The sequence below is a fragment of the Bos javanicus genome, chromosome 22 (genome assembly GCF_032452875.1).
Source record: "Bos javanicus breed banteng chromosome 22, ARS-OSU_banteng_1.0, whole genome shotgun sequence".
Lineage (NCBI taxonomy): Eukaryota > Metazoa > Chordata > Mammalia > Artiodactyla > Bovidae > Bos > Bos javanicus.
Window position 1 is genome coordinate 10,858,558 of NC_083889.1, and position 19,045 is coordinate 10,877,602.

Consider the following 19,045-nt stretch of genomic DNA (forward strand, 5'->3'; position numbering starts at 1 on the left):
ATAACATTGTCTGCTTTTTTATTGTCATGTTGTGTGTGTTCAGGAAATAAGTTGTGTTTTTTTTTTTCCTTCATTTGTATAGGATAGGCCTAATAATGCCAAAGGCATTCAGTGGAACATATTTATTTGAAGAACCCTTTAAAATAGTTTCTTTTTAAACAATGTGTAAGATTTATGCATATTTATATAACAAACAAAAATCACATGTGTATTTAAGTGTTTTGTTAGTTGCTGATAATTTGTCACAGAGTTTTCTTGGAGTCTTAAGTCTCACGAAACATCTTATTTTTGTGCATCCACACATGCCAATAAGTGAATCATGGTGCCTTTCCCAAGCCTTGTATGAACAGGACTGGGGTAAGGGCTGTTTTTTTTCCTTATCATGGGTACTTAGTATAAGCTTTACAAAGAAAATTCCATGTTTCTCAGGCAAAAAATTAGGAATTAAAGTAGAATTTAAGAGTGCCATTTTAGGCAAATAGTAAGTACACATTTTGGCACTGAATGAATACCTGATGGAAAACTTTATTATTTTAAATGGGATTAGATTTTAATATGGGTTGTTTATTTAACAACCGTATATTTGTAGGTGCTTGGTGCCTTTCTGCAGTGGTAGCTGTGCGTCCATATCTTTGGAAAGTCATTGTCACCCTGCACTAATTTCTGTTCCTGGCAATTGTCACTGTTACTGGAAAGCATCAGCAACTAGAGGAACACATTTATTACAGAATCATATTTTCAATTTAATTAAATTTACTTAGCTTTAGCCTAAGATTTTTCAAGGTCATCCTGAAGTTTTCAAAATATTTGATAGATAAATTCGCATGATTAATGTAAGGAGTATGTGAAAATCTGGATAGATCTGTAAAAACTTGAAAGGTCAAAGCATAGTTAACCTGTTAGAGTGAATTTTGTTATGTATTTTGGGAAGTGGCTTGAAAGTAGATTTCCGTTGCAAAATGTGATTATTTATTAGATTTCTGAAGGCCCCAGCTTACAAGTATTGGCACTAGCTGGTTTATGCCGCTGGGTGGTAGTATCGTTTTATTTTCATTTATGTAAACTCTAGACCAGTGGTTTCCAAACTTTGTAGACACAAGGATCTCCTTGTACTCTTAAAGATTGTTGAGGATTCCAAAGAGTTTTTATTATGTGGGTAATATGGATTGGTATTTATTATATTAGAAATTAAAGCTAAGAAATTTAAAAAATAGTTCATTTAAAAATAACAGTTAAAAACTTGTTACATGTAAGTATTAATGCTTTAATGAAAACTACCTGTATTTCCCAAAACACAATTTAGTGTGAAGAAAAACCTTATTTTACATCTTTGCTTATCTATTGTTTAACTTAATAGAAGATAACTGGATCTTCATGCCTGTTTCTACATTCAGTCTGTTGTGATATGTTAATTTGGTTGAAATAGATCAAGAACATCTGCCCTCATGCAGATAAGTATTTGGAAAAAAGAGGATCTCATAGCTCCTCAGAGAGTCTCAGGACTCTAGGATTTTGAGATCAGACTTTGAAAACTGCTGCTCTAGACTTTTGCTTTTATTCACAAAAGAGGCTTGATGATTGGGTGGGAATTCTGATAAGAACTTTTTGTTGTTTTTTTCTGTTAATTTGCATTTTATTCATTTCGTAGTACTAGCTTTTTTTTTTTTTTTTTAATACCTCATGCATTTCTGGCAGCTTTTTGCTGGAATAAAGAAATAGGCACTGGCTTACTTACTCATTATTGGTGTTATTATTCATCTTCTTAGTTAATGTAGAGGTTGCCAGCCTCTCCACTTTTCTGCCTCTTTCCTTATTCTCCGCAGGGGGAGTAGAGTGGGTCTTGTTATTTTTGTCATAAAGTGTCTTCCAGGACAGTGCTACAAAATAGTAACACTGCCTAGAATCTCAGAATTCTGGCATTTGCTATTATTAATATGACTGGTTAGGACTTTGAGGATGGTGCGGGGAAGGATGCTGAAGTGACAAAAGCAAATGCCACAATTGTCCTAGCTTAGCCTGCGCCTTAGTTCTTTTATACTTGCACCCCCCGCCCCTGACACACACACACCTTATAACTTCAACTGTCTTTGTGAAATACTTTCTTGATATCACCCAGTGCCTAGCATATGCTTGACAAATGGCAAACATCTAATAAATATATGATGAATGAATGGTTGGATTACTGAGCTCATGTAACTTGTATAGTGAGCATTTGTTCATTTTTATACCTCCCACGGATGTAAGAGAACCTTGTCTAAGGGGAAGGTAAGGAGCTGGCAGTAAAAGGTCTGACCTGTGTTTGTAACTGATAGAGGACTATTCCTCAGGTATATTACATTTTTCGTAGAAATGTTTTCACAGGTTTTTGTTTGAAAACGAAAATTGCCTGAGATACATTGAATTTTGCTTTGGAAGAACACCATGTGTTCTTGCAACATTTGGCGGCAGCTGGTGCTTAGCCTTCCCGTTGATGTGTGCTGTGGCCACGGTTTCCCCGCGCACTCCTGCATGTTGGCAGAAGGCTCGTCAGCTGGGGCTGATGCACGCTTTCTTTCTCCCCACTCACTCATGTTGTTTGGAATTGGAAGGTAAATTACGTAGGCCTTCAGAACATACCTCTTTAGTACTCAATGTTAAAATCCTAGTGTAGATTCCTTTTGGAAAGGGGAGGGGGAATTCACGTTTAGAATATTACAGGCCATGGACTCCACTTACTGTATCTGGTGGTCGCAGGATCAGAAGGTGAGATGTTTCTGGTTAGTAAGTAGGCTCTCAGCATATCCTCCTTCAGCATTGAAATGGGACTCGTTTTTGGAGGCAGACTTCCTGTAAGGAAGTGGCTTCATTTGTGGTGCAGTGTAGAATGTGTTTGAAATAAGTTTTCTGTACATGGATATAGAAACGTGTTTTGCTGCCTCTTTAAAATTTTGTTTTGGGGGGACTTAACATTTTCATAAAGCACGATGGAGATGGAAAGCAGTGAGTTTTTGTAAGTCTATCAGAGGTATAACATGGTGAATTTTGTTGAGAGTTAGAAGCCATCAGTAACTGGTTCAAAAAAATTCTGGTTCAGTAAGGTATGTTACTGCTCAGCTGAGCCTGATCAATGCCAGCATTCTTAGTTTTAGAAAATAATGCAAGGTAAGGATTGTTCCTCCAACCTTGTATAGTTAAGTTGATTTATCATCCAAAGGAAAAGTTGGAGGACTCAGTTCTTACATTTCAATGAAGATGTTGAATTAAAAGTCTCAAAGATGTCCTTTTAGGTATAAAATTACATGGCTTTTTGACAAGGTGGCAGAGCATGGGAAGAAAGGATTAAATTTAGATGAGAACTTTGGAACCAGATCTGTCCTACATTAATCATTATATGATGGATAATCAAGGGATTTAACTGTTTTGGAGTATTAAAACACTAAAATTACAATGCCATATAGAATGTACTAAAATTTACTGAGTATGGTTAGGAAGATTAACTTTTGGAAAATTATATCCAAAAGGAACTTTGTGGCATTGATTTTTGTTGTTATTGATTAAGAAAGTGAGAGCCCTGTATCTGTTTTTATACTGTATTGGATTCTGGAATTTAAAAAACGGAAGTTTCACTTGGTATTGACTATGTACAGCTTTGTTTTGCTTAATTGATAGAAGCTTTTCATTTAAAACTGGGTCTTGCTGGAAGAATATCATAACTATCTTCAGGTTCTCTAGAGCCTGATTTAAGATATTTCTGTGAAGTGCTTAGAAATGCTAAGATACAATGTTATATGCCGAATATTAGCTGTAATGAAAAGACTGTGATGACATCCAAACATTAAAAAATACCATCATTCCTTTTTCCATGTTTTTCTTTCCCAGATGTAAGCCTTCAGCTCAAACTTAAGCAGTACGCACCCTGTTACAAGATTTCTTTCCTGTAATTGATCACCTCACTTGACTGGTTTTTGAGAAACAAGGAAACTAATTTCTTATTACGAGCAAGAGATGTTTATTTATGCTGTACACTAGAATTTATAGTAAAAGAATATCTAAAACAAATATATCATATTCCTTTAAATATTTTATTTACCAGAATATTTATGTCTAAGGATTATCATCTTGGTGTTTGCAGGCAAATATCACTGAAGTTGGAGTAGGCAATCTTTAAAAATAATTAAACTTAATCAATATTTCTTTAAAATTTAGACCTTATTTGAGCTATGGTTTTATACTTTGGGCATATAAAATGAATAAGTTGGATAGGTTTTTTTTTTTAATATCAAATGCATGATTGCCAGAGAAGTTTTTTTTTTAAGGTAGTAAGCAAAGTAAGTTGTGTTTCCCAATTGTTAGCAGAATTCCACCTTTCTGTTGCCTTTTTCTATACCTACTATACTTCACCATTAAGAAAATGCTTTAGAATACAAGTTTGTCTTTAGTATGCAGTTTGTTTGTGAAAACCACTATCTGTTAAGTGAAATTGTAGTTAATGAAGGGGCTTTTTTATGGGATACCACCAGTTGAAGTTCCACATTTGTTACACCACTGAAAGTGAAAATACTGCATGTGTCAATGAATTGTCACCCTGAATATTTATTTCTTAAAAGGATTAAAACCCATCTTGAAAATTGGTGTTTTATTTATAGTTCTTCTCTTTGGTAAAGGGGAGTCTTCTATTCTTTGAGGACTGAAGAAAATAGTTGAGGATGTAATAGCACTAGGATTTTCACAGGATATTGTTCTGTCAGTAGAGAGAGAAGGGGGGAGGAGAGAGAACGTGTGTGTTTACACACATACAGCACACACATGCATACACACACATGCACGTATACACAAATATACATAAACACACATACTCATGTATTTTTGGTGTCTAGTTACTCAGCTCTTGTACCCATGCTGTCAGATTCTGTTTGATGCTGGGTGAGCTGTCCTTAAAGATCTTACTGTTGTAGCCCAGGTGACTGTTTTTGCAGAGCTGTATTCTTACTTATTTCACCCCCAAAACTCCCTGCTAGTAGTGCCTTTTTGTACACTTTTGAAACAGGAAAAGATTTCTTACTAGTTAGCTACATTAATTTGAAACTTACATAAGTAGTAGGTTTCATATCAAAATACATTGGTTAAATATGTGATTCAGTCAGTAAATGTTTAGGGAGAAAACCCTGGTTTTATTATATGGTTAAGAGGTTTGTTTTTTTTTTTTGAAAATACGATTAGTCAAAGAATAATTTTTTCATTCTTAAAAATATCCCAGTGAGTATACAATAGTGTTACCTAGTTATTGATAATAGACAAGAACTTGCATAGCAGACAAAGAAGCAATTGCAATTATATGCTACAGAAGTAGGTACAAGTAATTTCTATGAATTTGCTATCCATAATGACACTTGTAGGGAGAGTGGGGCAAATCTTTAGTCATTTAATATTTTTTCCAACTTTGAGCCTAAGTTCATACAGTATAAGCTATCTTAACATCTGAATCCAGAACTCAATGACAAATTGCTTTCAGTGACTGGACCTTTCTTGTGGCTTTGTTAAACTACCAGTCAAATACGTCTTGGCTTTAAACAGTGATGAGTTTTTTAACACGTCCTGCTACTGCTGCTCTTAGTTCCCATCAATTGAATTTAAACACTTTAGCTCAATAATAGTATTTCTTGAGATACTTGTTTTCTGCTGTTTTCATTATAGCTTTTGAGGAACTTGAGAAAGCCCTGAGTACAGCCCAAAAAACAGAAGAAGCACGGAGAAAAATGAAAGCAGAAATGGATGAGCAAATAAAAGCCATTGAAAAAGCAAGTGAGGAGGAACGTGTCAGACTTCAACAGGAATTAAGTTGCGTGAAGCAGGAGGTTGTTGATGTCATGAAAGTAAGAATAATTCTAGATTGCAGTGGGTTATAGCAATTTTGAAACTTAAGTCTTATGCTCTTCCTACACTGTCTGCAGTAAAGAAGAGTAATTTATATTTTAGACCATGTCCATTTCATGATGTTCAAGATATAGGAAAAAATCATTCTGATAAAGAAATGAATGTGTTATCTTTTTGAGTATACTTCTCAGAGATAATCTCTGTATAATTTCTCTTGTTTGCTTTCTAACCCTGTCTTTAATTTTTTTTTTTAAATAAAAGATGGCATGTTATTTTTAATGTTCTGTATTTTGCTTTTCCAAATTAATAATCTGTCTTGGTTATTGAGTTAATAACGATGCCCCTTTTGTTTTAAAGACAGCTCAGGACTTCATTTTATGAATAGCTCATACTTTTATCAGTCTTATGCTGATGGATAGATATTTAGACTTTCAGTTTTTATTGTTGGAAATTGTGAATATCCTTATCATATTCACTAACATCTGTTTCTTTAGAATAGATTCCTAGAAGTGAAATACTACTCAGGCAAAAGTTATGTGTATTTTTAATTATTGCCTAGTTGCTACAAGCTTGATGGAGGACCATTTATATTCAAGTATTAGAATATGTTCCCACCCCGACAAAGATGTTGTTACCTGACTTTTTAAAAGTCTTTATGAGCTAAGTTAAAAATGACATCATTGTAGTTTTAATATACATATCTCTTACCAGTATGACAAACATGTTTTTGTATGTTTACATGGAATTTATAGTTTTCTGTTTTGAGTTGCCTGATCAAATCCTGATTCCTTTTCCTCTTGGACTGTTGGACTTTTTCTTACTGATTTCTCACAGAAGTTTTTTATTTGTAGTAAAAATTAGCCCTTGGAGATAGATATTTTTATCCAAATAATTTTCAATTTGTTGTCTTTATCATTTTTTGTTGTTTTTTGGGGGGGGGGCGTGATATGCAGAAAAGTTTTCTTTTCCTTAAATGTTAGCAAATTTTTCTTCTGCTTTAAGACATTCTCAATTGAGTAAAAAAAAAAAAAGTGTTTTTCTCATGTGACACTTTAATGCTTTCATTTTTTATGGTTAAATTTTTGATCCAACTAAAATTTATTTAGTGTGAGGAGTGAGGTAGGGATCCAACCTAAATTTTTTCCAGATGACTACTTAGTAGTCTTCAAATCATTTCTTTTGTAACCTGTGTTTTCCCTTCTGACATGCCATACTACCTTTATTACATACTAAATTATTGTAGTGCTGTGTATGGGTCTTCTGGATTCTCTGTGCTCTTCCACTGCTTTGTCTGATCATATGCTGGTATTACACTAATACTAGTTTTACAATATGTTCTAGTTTTATATTGTTCTACTGCTTGATAGCCCCTCCTCATTACTCTTATGTTAAGAAGAGATTGGCTATTATTCCATGTTTATTTTGTCCAGTGGGACTTCCCTCATTTGCTTGGTAGTTTTATTTGATTTTATTAAATTTTTGAATTTATTTAGGGTGGTTTGACATGTTTATAAGATTTGAGTCTTCCTATTCAAAAAAGAACAAGACCAATACTTAAACTTTTTAGTAGGTAGTAGTACATGCCTGGAAAGGTAGGCATAATTAGATGGGTGCAGCCAGGGCACCTTGCCCATGATGGAGTGCCCTCTCTCAACACATCCGTATTCCCCTTGCTACGCTTCTCCATCTTGTTTGGTGGGAACATATTTGTAACATGTGGAATTGGAGCTTCAGCCCCATAGGATTGACTGTTGAAGCTGTAGCCCTTCATGTCCTAAATGAGGAGCAACACTTTACTGGTTTTTCTTTAAACTCTCAAGAATTTGGTGAATTTTGATTTATGTGGGAAATATGTTCTGATTTTTCCTCTTAGGAATCTGTTAGCTTGATGATTGAACTATAATAAAGTATTATTTTGTTGTAGAGTGACATGTTTTATCTGGATGTTTCACTTTTAACTATTTGGCTGCTTTTTAGAAATCCTCAGAACAAATTGCTAAATTACAGAAGCTTCATGAAGAGGAGTTGGCTAGCAAAGAGCAGGAACTGACGAAGAAGCTTCAGACCCAAGAAACAGAATTTCAGGAGCAAATGAGAATAGCTCTTGTAAGTACCTACAGTATTTTGTTTTCCCCTTATTATAAAGTTGTCACGCCCTCATCCCTGCCTTCTAGGTTGAGATCACACTACTCTCAGCCTTGGCCTTTGAGGATGCAGAGAGACTGACTGTAGGCAGGAATGAGGCTGTCAGAATTTGTTAATTTATTATTGTCTGAAAATTAAATTTGCTCATCTAACAAGCTTTCATTAATCAGTTTGTTTGTAGATCATTCCTCTCACCCTGGCTGTAGGCTATGATTGGGGGAAATAAAGGGGAGGATAGGTTAATTGAAGCAATTGGCCAGCAACTGCATAATTTAGCAAGAATGTCTTGATAGATATCAGATACCAGACTGAATGTATCAGAGCTTAAGGCTCAGAAAGTTTGCTTGAATGCATTTTAAAGAGGACAAAATGAAAATGACCAAATTCACAAATGGCACAGTGGTAAAGAATCTGCCTGCCAATGCAGGGGACACAGGAGATTTGGGTTTGATCCCTGGGTTGGGAACATTCCTTGGAGGAACAAGTATTCTTGCCTGGAAAATCCCATGTACAGAAGAGCCTGGTGGGCTGCAGTCCATGGGATCACAAACAGTTGGACACGACTGAGCACATATGCAGTTTTCCTTTTATGTAGAATGATATCAGTAATTTTCAGTCTATATGATGTTAAAAAAAAAAAAGTAAAATAAGAAAAAATTGGCTGAACTAACTAAAACAATAACCAAAAAAGCAAAGATAAGAAAGAGTTGTTGGCATGGTATAATTTGAAAGTTTGAAACAAAAAATATTTTACTTAAATAGTGAAAAGCCTATTTAGATAAGTTACCTTAAGAAGTATTAATGCCAAAAATGTAGATTATTGTTTTTACATGAAGTTATTATCCATAAGATAATAGGTATAATTAAAAAATACTTTTAGTGTGAAAGGATGAGAAATAGTTTTTATAATTTTCATCTCCTTTCTTTTCCACATTTCTGTTTTCACTCTGCTTTGGACCTGGGGCTCTGAGGCTTTCCAGCAGCTGTGATCCTTGAACTGAGTCAGGGAGTTCTGTAATCTCTGTGGGGCCAAGAGACACATGGATTTACAGTACTGTTGGCTGAGGTTAGGGGTTTAGTTCATGGTTGTGAAATATACATCTGTATGGGCACATATTTGTATTCTTTGTTGGTCCAAAAAGGATTTGAAGTTGTTTACAAGAGTACTTAAAAATTACAACAGGACAGCATAAATTTAAAATAGTAGCGTGGAAATTAAAGGAACAAAGCGAGACACTAGGGACATAAATACAGCAGGGGATGGTGCTAAAAATTCTTGTCGTTAAAACCTGCTGTGGGTTTTCATGCTGGAGTAATTGGGGCACTGTAATTGGAGAAGGAAATGGCAACCTACTCCAGTATTCTTGTCTGAAGAATCCGATGGACCAAGGAGCCTGGCAGGCTACAGTCCAGGGGGTCGCAAAAGAGTCGAACATGACTGAGCAAGTAGCACACAATTGGGGCACTGCACTCTGAACATTGACCTTGTTAGTACTGTGTTTTGGGAATCGATAGTTTCAGACATACTCAGCCTAGTGATCGAAGGACACTAATAACACATGAAGCACACATACCTGCACACGTGCTCGTCCCCTTCCTACCTAGTTTTTCAAAGAAGTTAGTTTGGCATTGAGAGTCAATTCTGCAGACTATTAGCATTTCCTCTTTTGTATTTATGGGCATAGATGGCAATGCATTTAAATTATAGTTCATGTTAAACAGTTTAGTATGTTTAAAATGATGTTTCAAAATTGATGTTATAGAAACTAATTTTTAAAAAACCAATCTGCTTACAGTATGGTACATAATCTTTCCTTAAAGCAATATACTTCACAGAGTGAAATGGGCCAGATCTTAGGAGCTGTATAGGTTTTTAGAGTTCCTTGATCTAATCCATGTATTCACATGTAATCTCATTTTGATTAGCTTTTCCATGTGGTATTCCCTATTATAGTAAGGTATTTCTCACAAATTATATAAATTTACAGCCTAAATTTATATAAATTATGTCTGTGGCCTAGAGTAGAAATATCAAACTCTAGAGAAGTGGTAGTGGTAATGCTGAAGATCTACATGGGTCTAAGGTGGTATGATTGTTTTTGGCACAGAATTATGTGACCCTGCACATTCAGTGATATTTTGCAAAGCATTTTAAGTAGTGAGTACATAGTAGACACACTTTCCAGGTAGTGCTCGTGGTAAACAGTCCACCTGCCAGTGCTGAAGACGTAAGAGACACAGGTTTGATCCCTGGAAAAGAGCATGACAACCCACTCCAGTATTCTTGTCTGGAGAGTCCCATGGACAGAGGACCCTGGTGGGCTGCAGTCCATGGGGTTGCGGAGAGTTGGACATGACTGAAGTGACTTACTTAGCACGCACTCGCACAGTAGGGTTACTGGAAACAAAATTTTTCATATTAGTTTTAATTGTGGCAAAGACTGGCCAGACCATACTGGAAAAGCCACTATGCCCTGTTTCTGCAGACCAGAGTGTGAGAAGAGAGAGGTACGATGCTGCCTACCTTGCAGGTCTGGTGTGCAGATCAAATGAAATGAATGATTTCTGTGGCAGTGCTTTGAGAATGCTGAAGATCTACATGGGTCTAAGGTGGTATGATTGTTTTTGGCACAGGAAAAAAGTCAGTCAGAGTATTTGAAGATCACTCAAGAAAAAGATCAGCAAGAATCGTTGGCCTTGGAAGAGTTAGAGTTGCAGAAGAAAGCAATCCTCACAGAGAGTGAAAATAAACTTCGGGACCTTAAACAAGAAGCAGAGACATACAGAACTGTAAGTTTAAACACTATTCAGGGCCCTGGGCTGTGGGGTTATTTGTATTAATACATGAAAACTCTTACTATCTCTATAGTCAATATAAAGTTGTAGCAAAGACTTTGTTTAGATACACATATACGTGTGCTCCTGGAAATGGCAACCCGCTCCAGTATTCTTGCTGGGGAATCCCGTGGGCAGAGGAGCTTGGTGGGCTAGAGTCCATGGGGTCGCAGAGTCAGGACGCAGCTGAGCACGCACACATACGTACGCTCCATTTTAGATAGTCAGAGCTATTTGTGGGAGTGGTTTGGTGTCTGCCTATGGTGCTCCTGACTCTCTGCCTTTGGTTGACTGTATTTGTCAGGCACTCACTCCGATTCTGTGCCCTCAGTAAGCAGTGCAGCATCCTTGCTCCACTGCTTACTCACCTTCATCCTTAGAAAGAGGCCTCCTTTTGTAGGCAGCACTTGCCCTGACACCTTCTTACCTCTTCACCTTCATCTCATGCCATGTCTGGACATAATTCATTTTCTGTTTGTATCAGTTTAGTTACCCTGTTGCTCTACTTTTAGACTTCATTTTTCTCCCGTTTTCCCATATTAAAAAATCATCCTGTGATGAGCAGGTAAGTATGTCTATCTCAGTGTTCACATTTTTAAGGCCCTCTGTTCTTTCCCTTAACAGTGCATGAAATATTTGACCTATTAGAAGTGAATTAATACTACTTAGACTTTTTAAGCCTTTTTGCTCTGATTTAGACAGTGAAACAGTCTCAGTTCTTATGCGTATTTCTAAACTGTGTCTTACTAGCCCACTTCCAACATTTTGTAAGGTGGCATAGTCAAAGGGAATGGGTACTCAGGAGGCCTGCATCTTTCACTTGTTAGCTTTATAAATTAATTATACCTTAATTTCCTTACATGTCACATGAAGAGGTTGGATCTGATAATTTCTTAATACCATTCCAGTTCTGATATTCCTTGGCTCTGCCTTAATTAGCTCTTTTTCCTTCAATCAAGATTGATATTTTCATGAGATAATAATATTTTACTATTAACTTTTTCTAAACTGCTTTGGTAAAATTTGGTAAATTACTTTGATGTAAGTTCCTTCTTTTTGAAAAACATCTTCTAAGTAATAATTTTTTGTGTAAAAGCCAGATACATTGTTTTTCTTTCAAAATTAAGTTACAAAAGTAATAGAATACTATAATAGGGCTTTTTAAAAACAGAAAAAAACACTCATCTTTCAACCAACAATTACTGTTATCTAGTTTATCATTTCCCCCCGCCACTATCCGTTCAGAATGATTTTGAAAAGTAGATAGTTGAAATAGTTACCCAAATAGAATCTGGAATTATGAGCTGTGTAAAAAATAGAATTTTTTTTTCATTACATGATTCCTTTAGGAACCGAGCACAGATTCTTTGCCCTTTCTGGTGTTTGATATGACACGCAAAATTGTTTATCTAAATTGTAATTTTTAAGGAGGTGTGGACATCGTGTTGTGTATATCATTGCTAATAAATTAAAAACACATCTGTTTTCATTAACAGAGAATTCTCGAATTAGAAAGTTCTTTGGAAAAAAGCTTGCAAGAAAATAAAAATCAATCAGAAGATTTAACTAGTCATTTGGAAGCTGAAAAAAATAAGCACAATAAAGAAATTACTATCATGGTTGAAAAACACAAGACAGAATTGGAAAGTCTGCAGCATCAGCAAGATAACATTTGGACTGAAAAGCTCCAAGTCTTAAAGCAGCAGCATCAGACTGAAATGGAAGAACTTAGAGAAAAGTACGAGCAAGAGAAAGAAACATTGGTGAAAGACAGAGAGACACTCTTTCAGGCCCACATAGAAGAAATGAATGAAAAGACTTTAGAAAAGCTTGATGTGAAGCAAACAGAATTGGAATCATTATCGTCTGAACTGTCGGAAGTATTAAAAACGCGTGACAAGCTAGAAGAAGAACTTTCTGTACTAAAGGATCAAGCTGATCGAGTGAAGCAGGAATTAGAGGCCAAGCTGGATGAACAGAAAAATCATCACCAACAACAGGTTGACAATATCATTAAAGAACAAGAGATTTCTATCCAGAGAACTGAAAAGGCCTTAAAAGATGAAATTAACCAACTTGGGCTTCTTCTGAAGGAAAAGGACAGGCATTTAAAAGAACATCAGGCCCGTGTGGAAAGTTTAGAGGCAGACATCAAAAGGTCTGAAGGGGAACTCCAGCAGGCATCGACTAAGCTGGAGCTTTTCCAGTCACTGCAGAACACAACACATGAGCAGGCTAAAGTCCATGAGGAGCAGCTGGCCCAGTTGCAGCAGCAGTTGTTGGATTTGGAAACAGAAAGAATTCTTCTTACTAAACAGGTAGCTGAAGTTGAAGCTCAAAAGAAGGATGTTTGTGCTGAGTTAGACGCTCACAAAATCCAGGTGCAGGATCTACTGCAGAAGCTTGAAAAACAGAATCGTGAAATGGAAGAAAAAGTGAAATCTTTAACCCAGCTCTATGAATCCCAACTTAAAGATAACAACACAGAGCAGGAACAGAGAAAGCAACTCTTAATGGAAAAGGAAAATGTTATTTTACAAATGAGAGAAGCCCAGAGCAAAGAAATAGAAATACTCAAACAGAAATTATCAGCCAAGGAGGACAGTATTCGTGTTTTGCAAGAGGAATATGAAGCCAAATTTAAAAATCAAGAGAAAAAGATGGAAAAAATTAAGCAGAAAGCAAAGGAGATGCAAGAAATATTAAAGAAGAAATTGTTGGATCAGGAAGCCAAACTTAAAAAAGAGCTTGAAAATACTGCTCTGGAGCTCAGTCAGAAAGAAAAACAGTTCAATGCCAAAATTTTGGAAATGGCACAGGCTAACTCAGCTGGAATCAATGATGCAGTATCAAGACTGGAGACAAACCAAAAGGAGCAAATAGAAAGTCTCACTGAGGCACACAGGCGAGAGCTCGATGATTTCATAGCAGTCTGGGAGCGGAAACTTAGTCAGCAAGCTGAAGAACTTCAGGAAAAACATGATATCCAGTTACAGGAGAAAGAACAAGAGGTAGCAGAACTGAAGCAAAAGATGCTCCTGTTTGGGTGTGAAAAGGAAGAGATGAACAAGGAAATGGCATGGCTGAAGGAAGAGGGTGCTAGGCAGGATACCGCGTTAAAGGAATTACAGGGACAGTTGAAGCAGAATGCTGCTCTCATGGATTCTCTCACACAGAATGAGGCTAAACTAAAAGCTGAACTTGAAAAGCTGGAGGTTGACTTGAATGGCTCTCTGAAGGAAAACATTTTTCTTCAAGAGCAAGTAGCTGAACTGAAGGTGCTGGCAGAAAAAGACAGGCTCAAGGTTTTGGAGTTTACTGAGAAGCTGAAAACCACAGATGAAGAATTCCAGAGTCTGAAATCTTCACACGACAGCAGTAAGAAAAGCCTAGAGGACAAAAGCCTGGAATTCAAAAAACTGTCCGAGGAGCTAGCAGTTCAGCTAGACATTTACTCTAAGAAAACCGAAGCCTTACTACAGGCTAAAACAAGTGAGCTCATCGACATCAGCAGTAGTAAAATCAGTGCCATTCTCTCTAGAATCTCCCATTGTCAACAGCACACAGCTAAAGTGAAGGAGGCACTACTAAGCAAAACTTGCCAGGTTTCTGAATTAGAAGCACAACTTAGACAGCTAACAGAAGAGCAGAATATACTAAATAGTTCTTTTCAACATGCTGCACATCAGTTGGAAGAAAAAGAAAGTCAGATTCAGAGCATGAAGGCTGATATCGAAGGTCTTGTTACAGAAAAGGAAGCCTTACAGAAGGAAGGAGGAAATCAGCAACAGGCAGCTTCAGAAAAGGAATCTTGTATCACACAGTTGAAGAAAGAGTTGTCAGAAAACATCAATGCTGTCACCATGATGAAAGAAGAGCTTAAAGAAAAAAAAGCTGAGATCAGCAGTCTTAGTAAACAGCTAGCTGATTTGAATGCTCAGCTTCAGAATAGCATCAGCCTAGCTGAAAAAGAAGCAGCCATCTCATCACTAAGTAAGCGACATGATGAAGCACAGCAGGAATTGCTGGATCAAGTGCGAGATTTATCTTTGAAAGTTGAAACTCTGAGTAAAGAGAAAACGTCTGCTCTGGAACAGGCAGATCACTTGTCCATTAAATTCTCAGAGTGGAAGAAGAAAGCACAATCAAGATTTACACAGTACCAAAATACTAGTAAAGAATTGCAGATGCAGCTTGAGTTAAAAACAAAGGAAACCAGTGAAAAGGAAGAGCAGTTAACTTTATTGAAGGAGGACCTTGATCAGCAAAAGAAAAGATTGGAATATTTAAAGAGTGAGATGGAAGATAAGAAGAGTGAGATGGAGAAAAGGGATTTTAATTTAGAGACTGAGTTAAAAACTCAAACAGGGAGAATTGTGGAATTAGAGGAGCATGTTGCTCAGAAAACAATTGAAATTGAGTCCTTAAATGAAGTTCTTAAAAATTACCATCAACAAAAGGATAGTGAACAGAAAGAAATGATTCAGAAACTCCAACACATCCAAGAGTTAGGAGAAGAGAAGGACAACAGGGTTAAAGAGGCTGAAGAAAAAGTCTTAAGACTTGAAGAGCAAGCATCTTCCATGAAATCTGAACTTGAATCTGTGAAGAAAGAATTGGACCATGTGAATTCAATTGTGAAAGGCAAAGAAGAAGAGTTAAAAGCATTGGAAGATAGACTTGAATTAGAAGGTGCTGCGAAATTAGCAGAATTGAAGAAAAAAGCTGAACAAAAGATTGCTGCCATCAAGAAGCAGTTGTTATCACAAATGGAAGAGAAAGAACAGCAATACAGAAAAGACAAAGAAAGCCATCTGAGTGAGCTAACTACAAAACTGCAGGAAAGAGACAGAGAAATTCACATCTTGGAAGAAAAACTGAAGTCCGCGGAAAGTTCACCACAATCTGAAACGTCAGTTGTACCCAGATTGTCAGAAAATGTGGCAGTGTGTACTGAGCAAGAAGAAGCAGATTCCCAAGGCTGTGTGCATAATGCATGTGAAGAAAAACTCGGTGTCTTACAAAGAAATTTAATTGAAAAGGAAATGCTAGTGCAGAGGCTGGAGCAGGAAAAAGAAGAAATAATTTCCTCTCATTCTGAAATACAGTGCAAATACCAGGAGCTCTTAATAAAGATAGAACAGGCCGAAGCAAAACAACATGAGGATCGAGTGATGATAAATCAGCTTCAAGAAGAACTTGAAGGAAAAAACAAGAAACACTCCTTGGTTTCTTCCCAGCATTTGGAAGCAGAAGGAGACAAAAATAACGCAGGGGCAAAGCAGAACTTGGAAAATGTGGTTGACAATGTCCAGAAAACGCTCCAGGGGGAGGACTTGACCTGTCAGATCTTGGAGCAAAAAATGAAAGAGCTGGATTCCTGCTTATTGAAAGAGAGGGAAGGACACAGAATTGAAATCGAAGAGCTGACCTCAAAACTTGAAAGTTTACAGGCTCTACAACAGATGAATGGAAAAAGTAAACCCACAGAAGTTTTGGAAGAAGGTGCTGAAGGAAAGTCCACATCACACGTGGTTCAGCCCAGCTCGCTTAGTAACATGGAGGCGGATCACAATGACCTGGAGTTTAAATTAGCAGGGGCGGAGCAGGAGAAGCGGAAGCTGAGCCAGGAGGTGGTTAAACTACAGAAAGATATTCGAATGCTGCGGAAGGAGCATCAGCAAGAACTGGATATAATAAAGAAAGAGTATGAAAAAGAAATGGAAGAGAAAATCAAGTAAGCTTTTATTTATTTTATTTATTGACTGTGCTGGGTCTTTGTTGCTGTGTGCAGGCTTTCTCTAGTTGCCGTGAGCAGAGGCTACTCTTCGCTCGCTCCTCACTGTGGTGGCTTCTGTTGTGGTGCACGGGATCTGGGCAGGTGGGCTCAGTGGTTAGTAGTGCATGGGCTGAGTTGCTCCGAGGCATGTGGGTTCTTCCTGGACCAGGGATCAAACCTGTGTCCCGTGCATTGGCAGGGGGGGTCTTAACCACTGGACCACCAGAGAAGCCCCAAGTAAGTTTTTTTTTTTTTTTCCCCAGTATGATTATTTTTAAGGTAATCTTCCCTAATGAAATCTTTTTTGTGTCTTAATACAGTTAAATTTCATAACCTAAATTTGTTAGTATCAAGCATAAATATAGTAAGTTAAATACTGAAGAGAAATAAAAGCAATTAAATGCAAGAAGCAGTGTTTTTCCATGTCTACTTAAGGGGAAAAAACCCTTTCCTTGCATATGAGATGATGATTATTAGGTACATAACCCAGTAATTATTTTTTGTTTTATTATTTTTAGTATTAATGTTATATAGATGTATATGATATATATGGTATATGATGTATATGGTAATTTTAAGTGGAAAATGAAAATTCTCAAATCCTCAGGACCATTCCCTAGAGTTAATCATAGTTTACTTAGCCTTCCAGAAGTTTTCTGTGCCTGGAGACACACACATGCGTGCTCACACACACACACCCTTAAATATGGTTGATACCAGTGAGATCAGACTATATGCACTGCTTTTTTTGTATAACAACAATTAGCTCTTCATATTTTGGTACTCAGACAGGAGCAGGAAGATCTTGAGTTGAAGCACAATTCCACATTAAAACAGCTGATGAGAGAGTTTCATACACAGCTGGCACAAAAGGAACAGGAACTGGAAATGACCATAAAGGAGACCATCGGTAAGTACACTTTTGAATTCAATAAAAACCAAATCAGAATCAGTCAGCAGTGGCTATTTATAATTTAAGCTTATTCTTTTCACACTGTGCTAAGTGCTTTATGTAATTACAAACAGTAGAAACAAAATGATTCTTGCCCAAGGAAGTTCACTGATGGAAACTGTGCTGCCTGAAAGTGACTTGCCTTTCAGAGGGAAGGAGCAGGTGGAGGAACCTGAAAGCATTAGCTGATTATTACCTGATGAAGGCACTGCTGCTCCCTGAGCAGGATACATTTGATCAATTTGATCAGTTGATTTTAATCAAGTTTATTGATAATTTGGAACAGGGATTCTTACAGATACTGGGATATAGATATTAATTCTTACCTAATATATTTTCTTGTATGTGTCCATTTTTTTATTGATTAGATAAAGCCCAGGAAGTGGAGGCTGAACTTTTAGAAAGCCATCAAGAAGAGACAAATCAGTTATATAAAAAAATTGCAGAGAAAGAAGATGATCTAAAGAGAACGGCGAAAAGATATGAAGAAATCCTTGATGTACCTTATTTTCTCTCTCTCTCTTGAAATTTAGGTGAAATAGATTTCATGGTAAAGAAGACTGGGCTGTCAGATTTCCTGTTTTTCTAATGTAGAGGGGTTTTTTTGGGGAGGGGAGTTCAATGTTATTCAAATTAGTATTTTTCCATTGTTTGTAGATTTATGAGGAGTCTATTTGATTTCTGCTAGGTTTGTAGTTTTCTGATCAATGTCTGCTTACCAGGCATACTTGAAGCAACAGCGTGTTAGTAAGGGGAAGAATGGACTTTCTTCTCTGTCTCCCAGATTCAGATCAAATTGTGAGATCAGCAGACTAAGAATTGAGAGCTTGTGTTTAAGACAGTTAGTGTGTGTATGAGCTTAACTGGGATCTTTCTGGGAGGGCTAGTTAACTTTATTTCATCCCTACCCAATTTGCATAGTTTTGTTGATCTCAAGGGAAGAGATAGATGAAAAAAAAGAATACATCAGCCAAATCTTATATGCAGTTGAAAGATAAATTCAGTATACTATTTATTCTACTAGTGGTGGATTAGTGTTGTCATTTTTATGTATAAAGATAAGCCACGAATGCTAGTGAGTATTCAGACTCCAGAATATTTTTGAATATAAAACAATGTAAATTATTCTTTCTTGGAGTGCAGATTCTTAGTTACTGCAAGCCTTAGTTCACAATGTACTGAGAACCATTTGATGATTAGGAATAGGTAAACCAGAGAATCCTGCCTTAGTCTGGCTGTGGCAGCAGTAGAGGTCTGAGCCAGGAACAGATTCTAATCATAATTATTTTAAGTATAATTGAAAAAGCTGAAATTCTGGGATATGTTACATGAATATAAATGTTCAGTTCAGTCACTTAGTCGTGTTTAACTCCTTGTGACCCCATGGACTGCATGCAGCACTCCAGGCTTCCCTGTCCCATCACCAACTCCCAGAACTTACTCAGACTGATGTCCATAGAGTCAGTGATGCCATCCAACCA

General features: G+C 36.8%; 1 protein-coding gene across 14 annotated transcripts in view; it reads left to right on the plus strand.

The window, feature by feature from the left end:
* The window catches only part of GOLGA4 (golgin A4), a 124,343-nt gene that overhangs the window by 60,987 nt on the left and 44,311 nt on the right, over positions 1–19,045 (plus strand). For 12 of the 14 annotated variants that reach the window (XM_061395895.1, XM_061395900.1, XM_061395889.1 and 9 more), the window contains 6 exons: positions 5,674–5,852; positions 7,831–7,959; positions 10,633–10,788; positions 12,330–16,570; positions 17,401–17,522; positions 17,933–18,063. In XM_061395895.1, the coding sequence (XP_061251879.1) occupies positions 5,674–5,852; positions 7,831–7,959; positions 10,633–10,788; positions 12,330–16,570; positions 17,401–17,522; positions 17,933–18,063 (4,958 nt within the window). Of the gene's footprint in view, positions 1–5,673; positions 5,853–7,830; positions 7,960–10,632; positions 10,789–12,329; positions 16,571–17,400; positions 17,523–17,932; positions 18,115–19,045 lie in introns of all 14 variants that reach the window. The other 2 variants (XM_061395902.1, XM_061395903.1) reach the window with 2 other exon arrangements.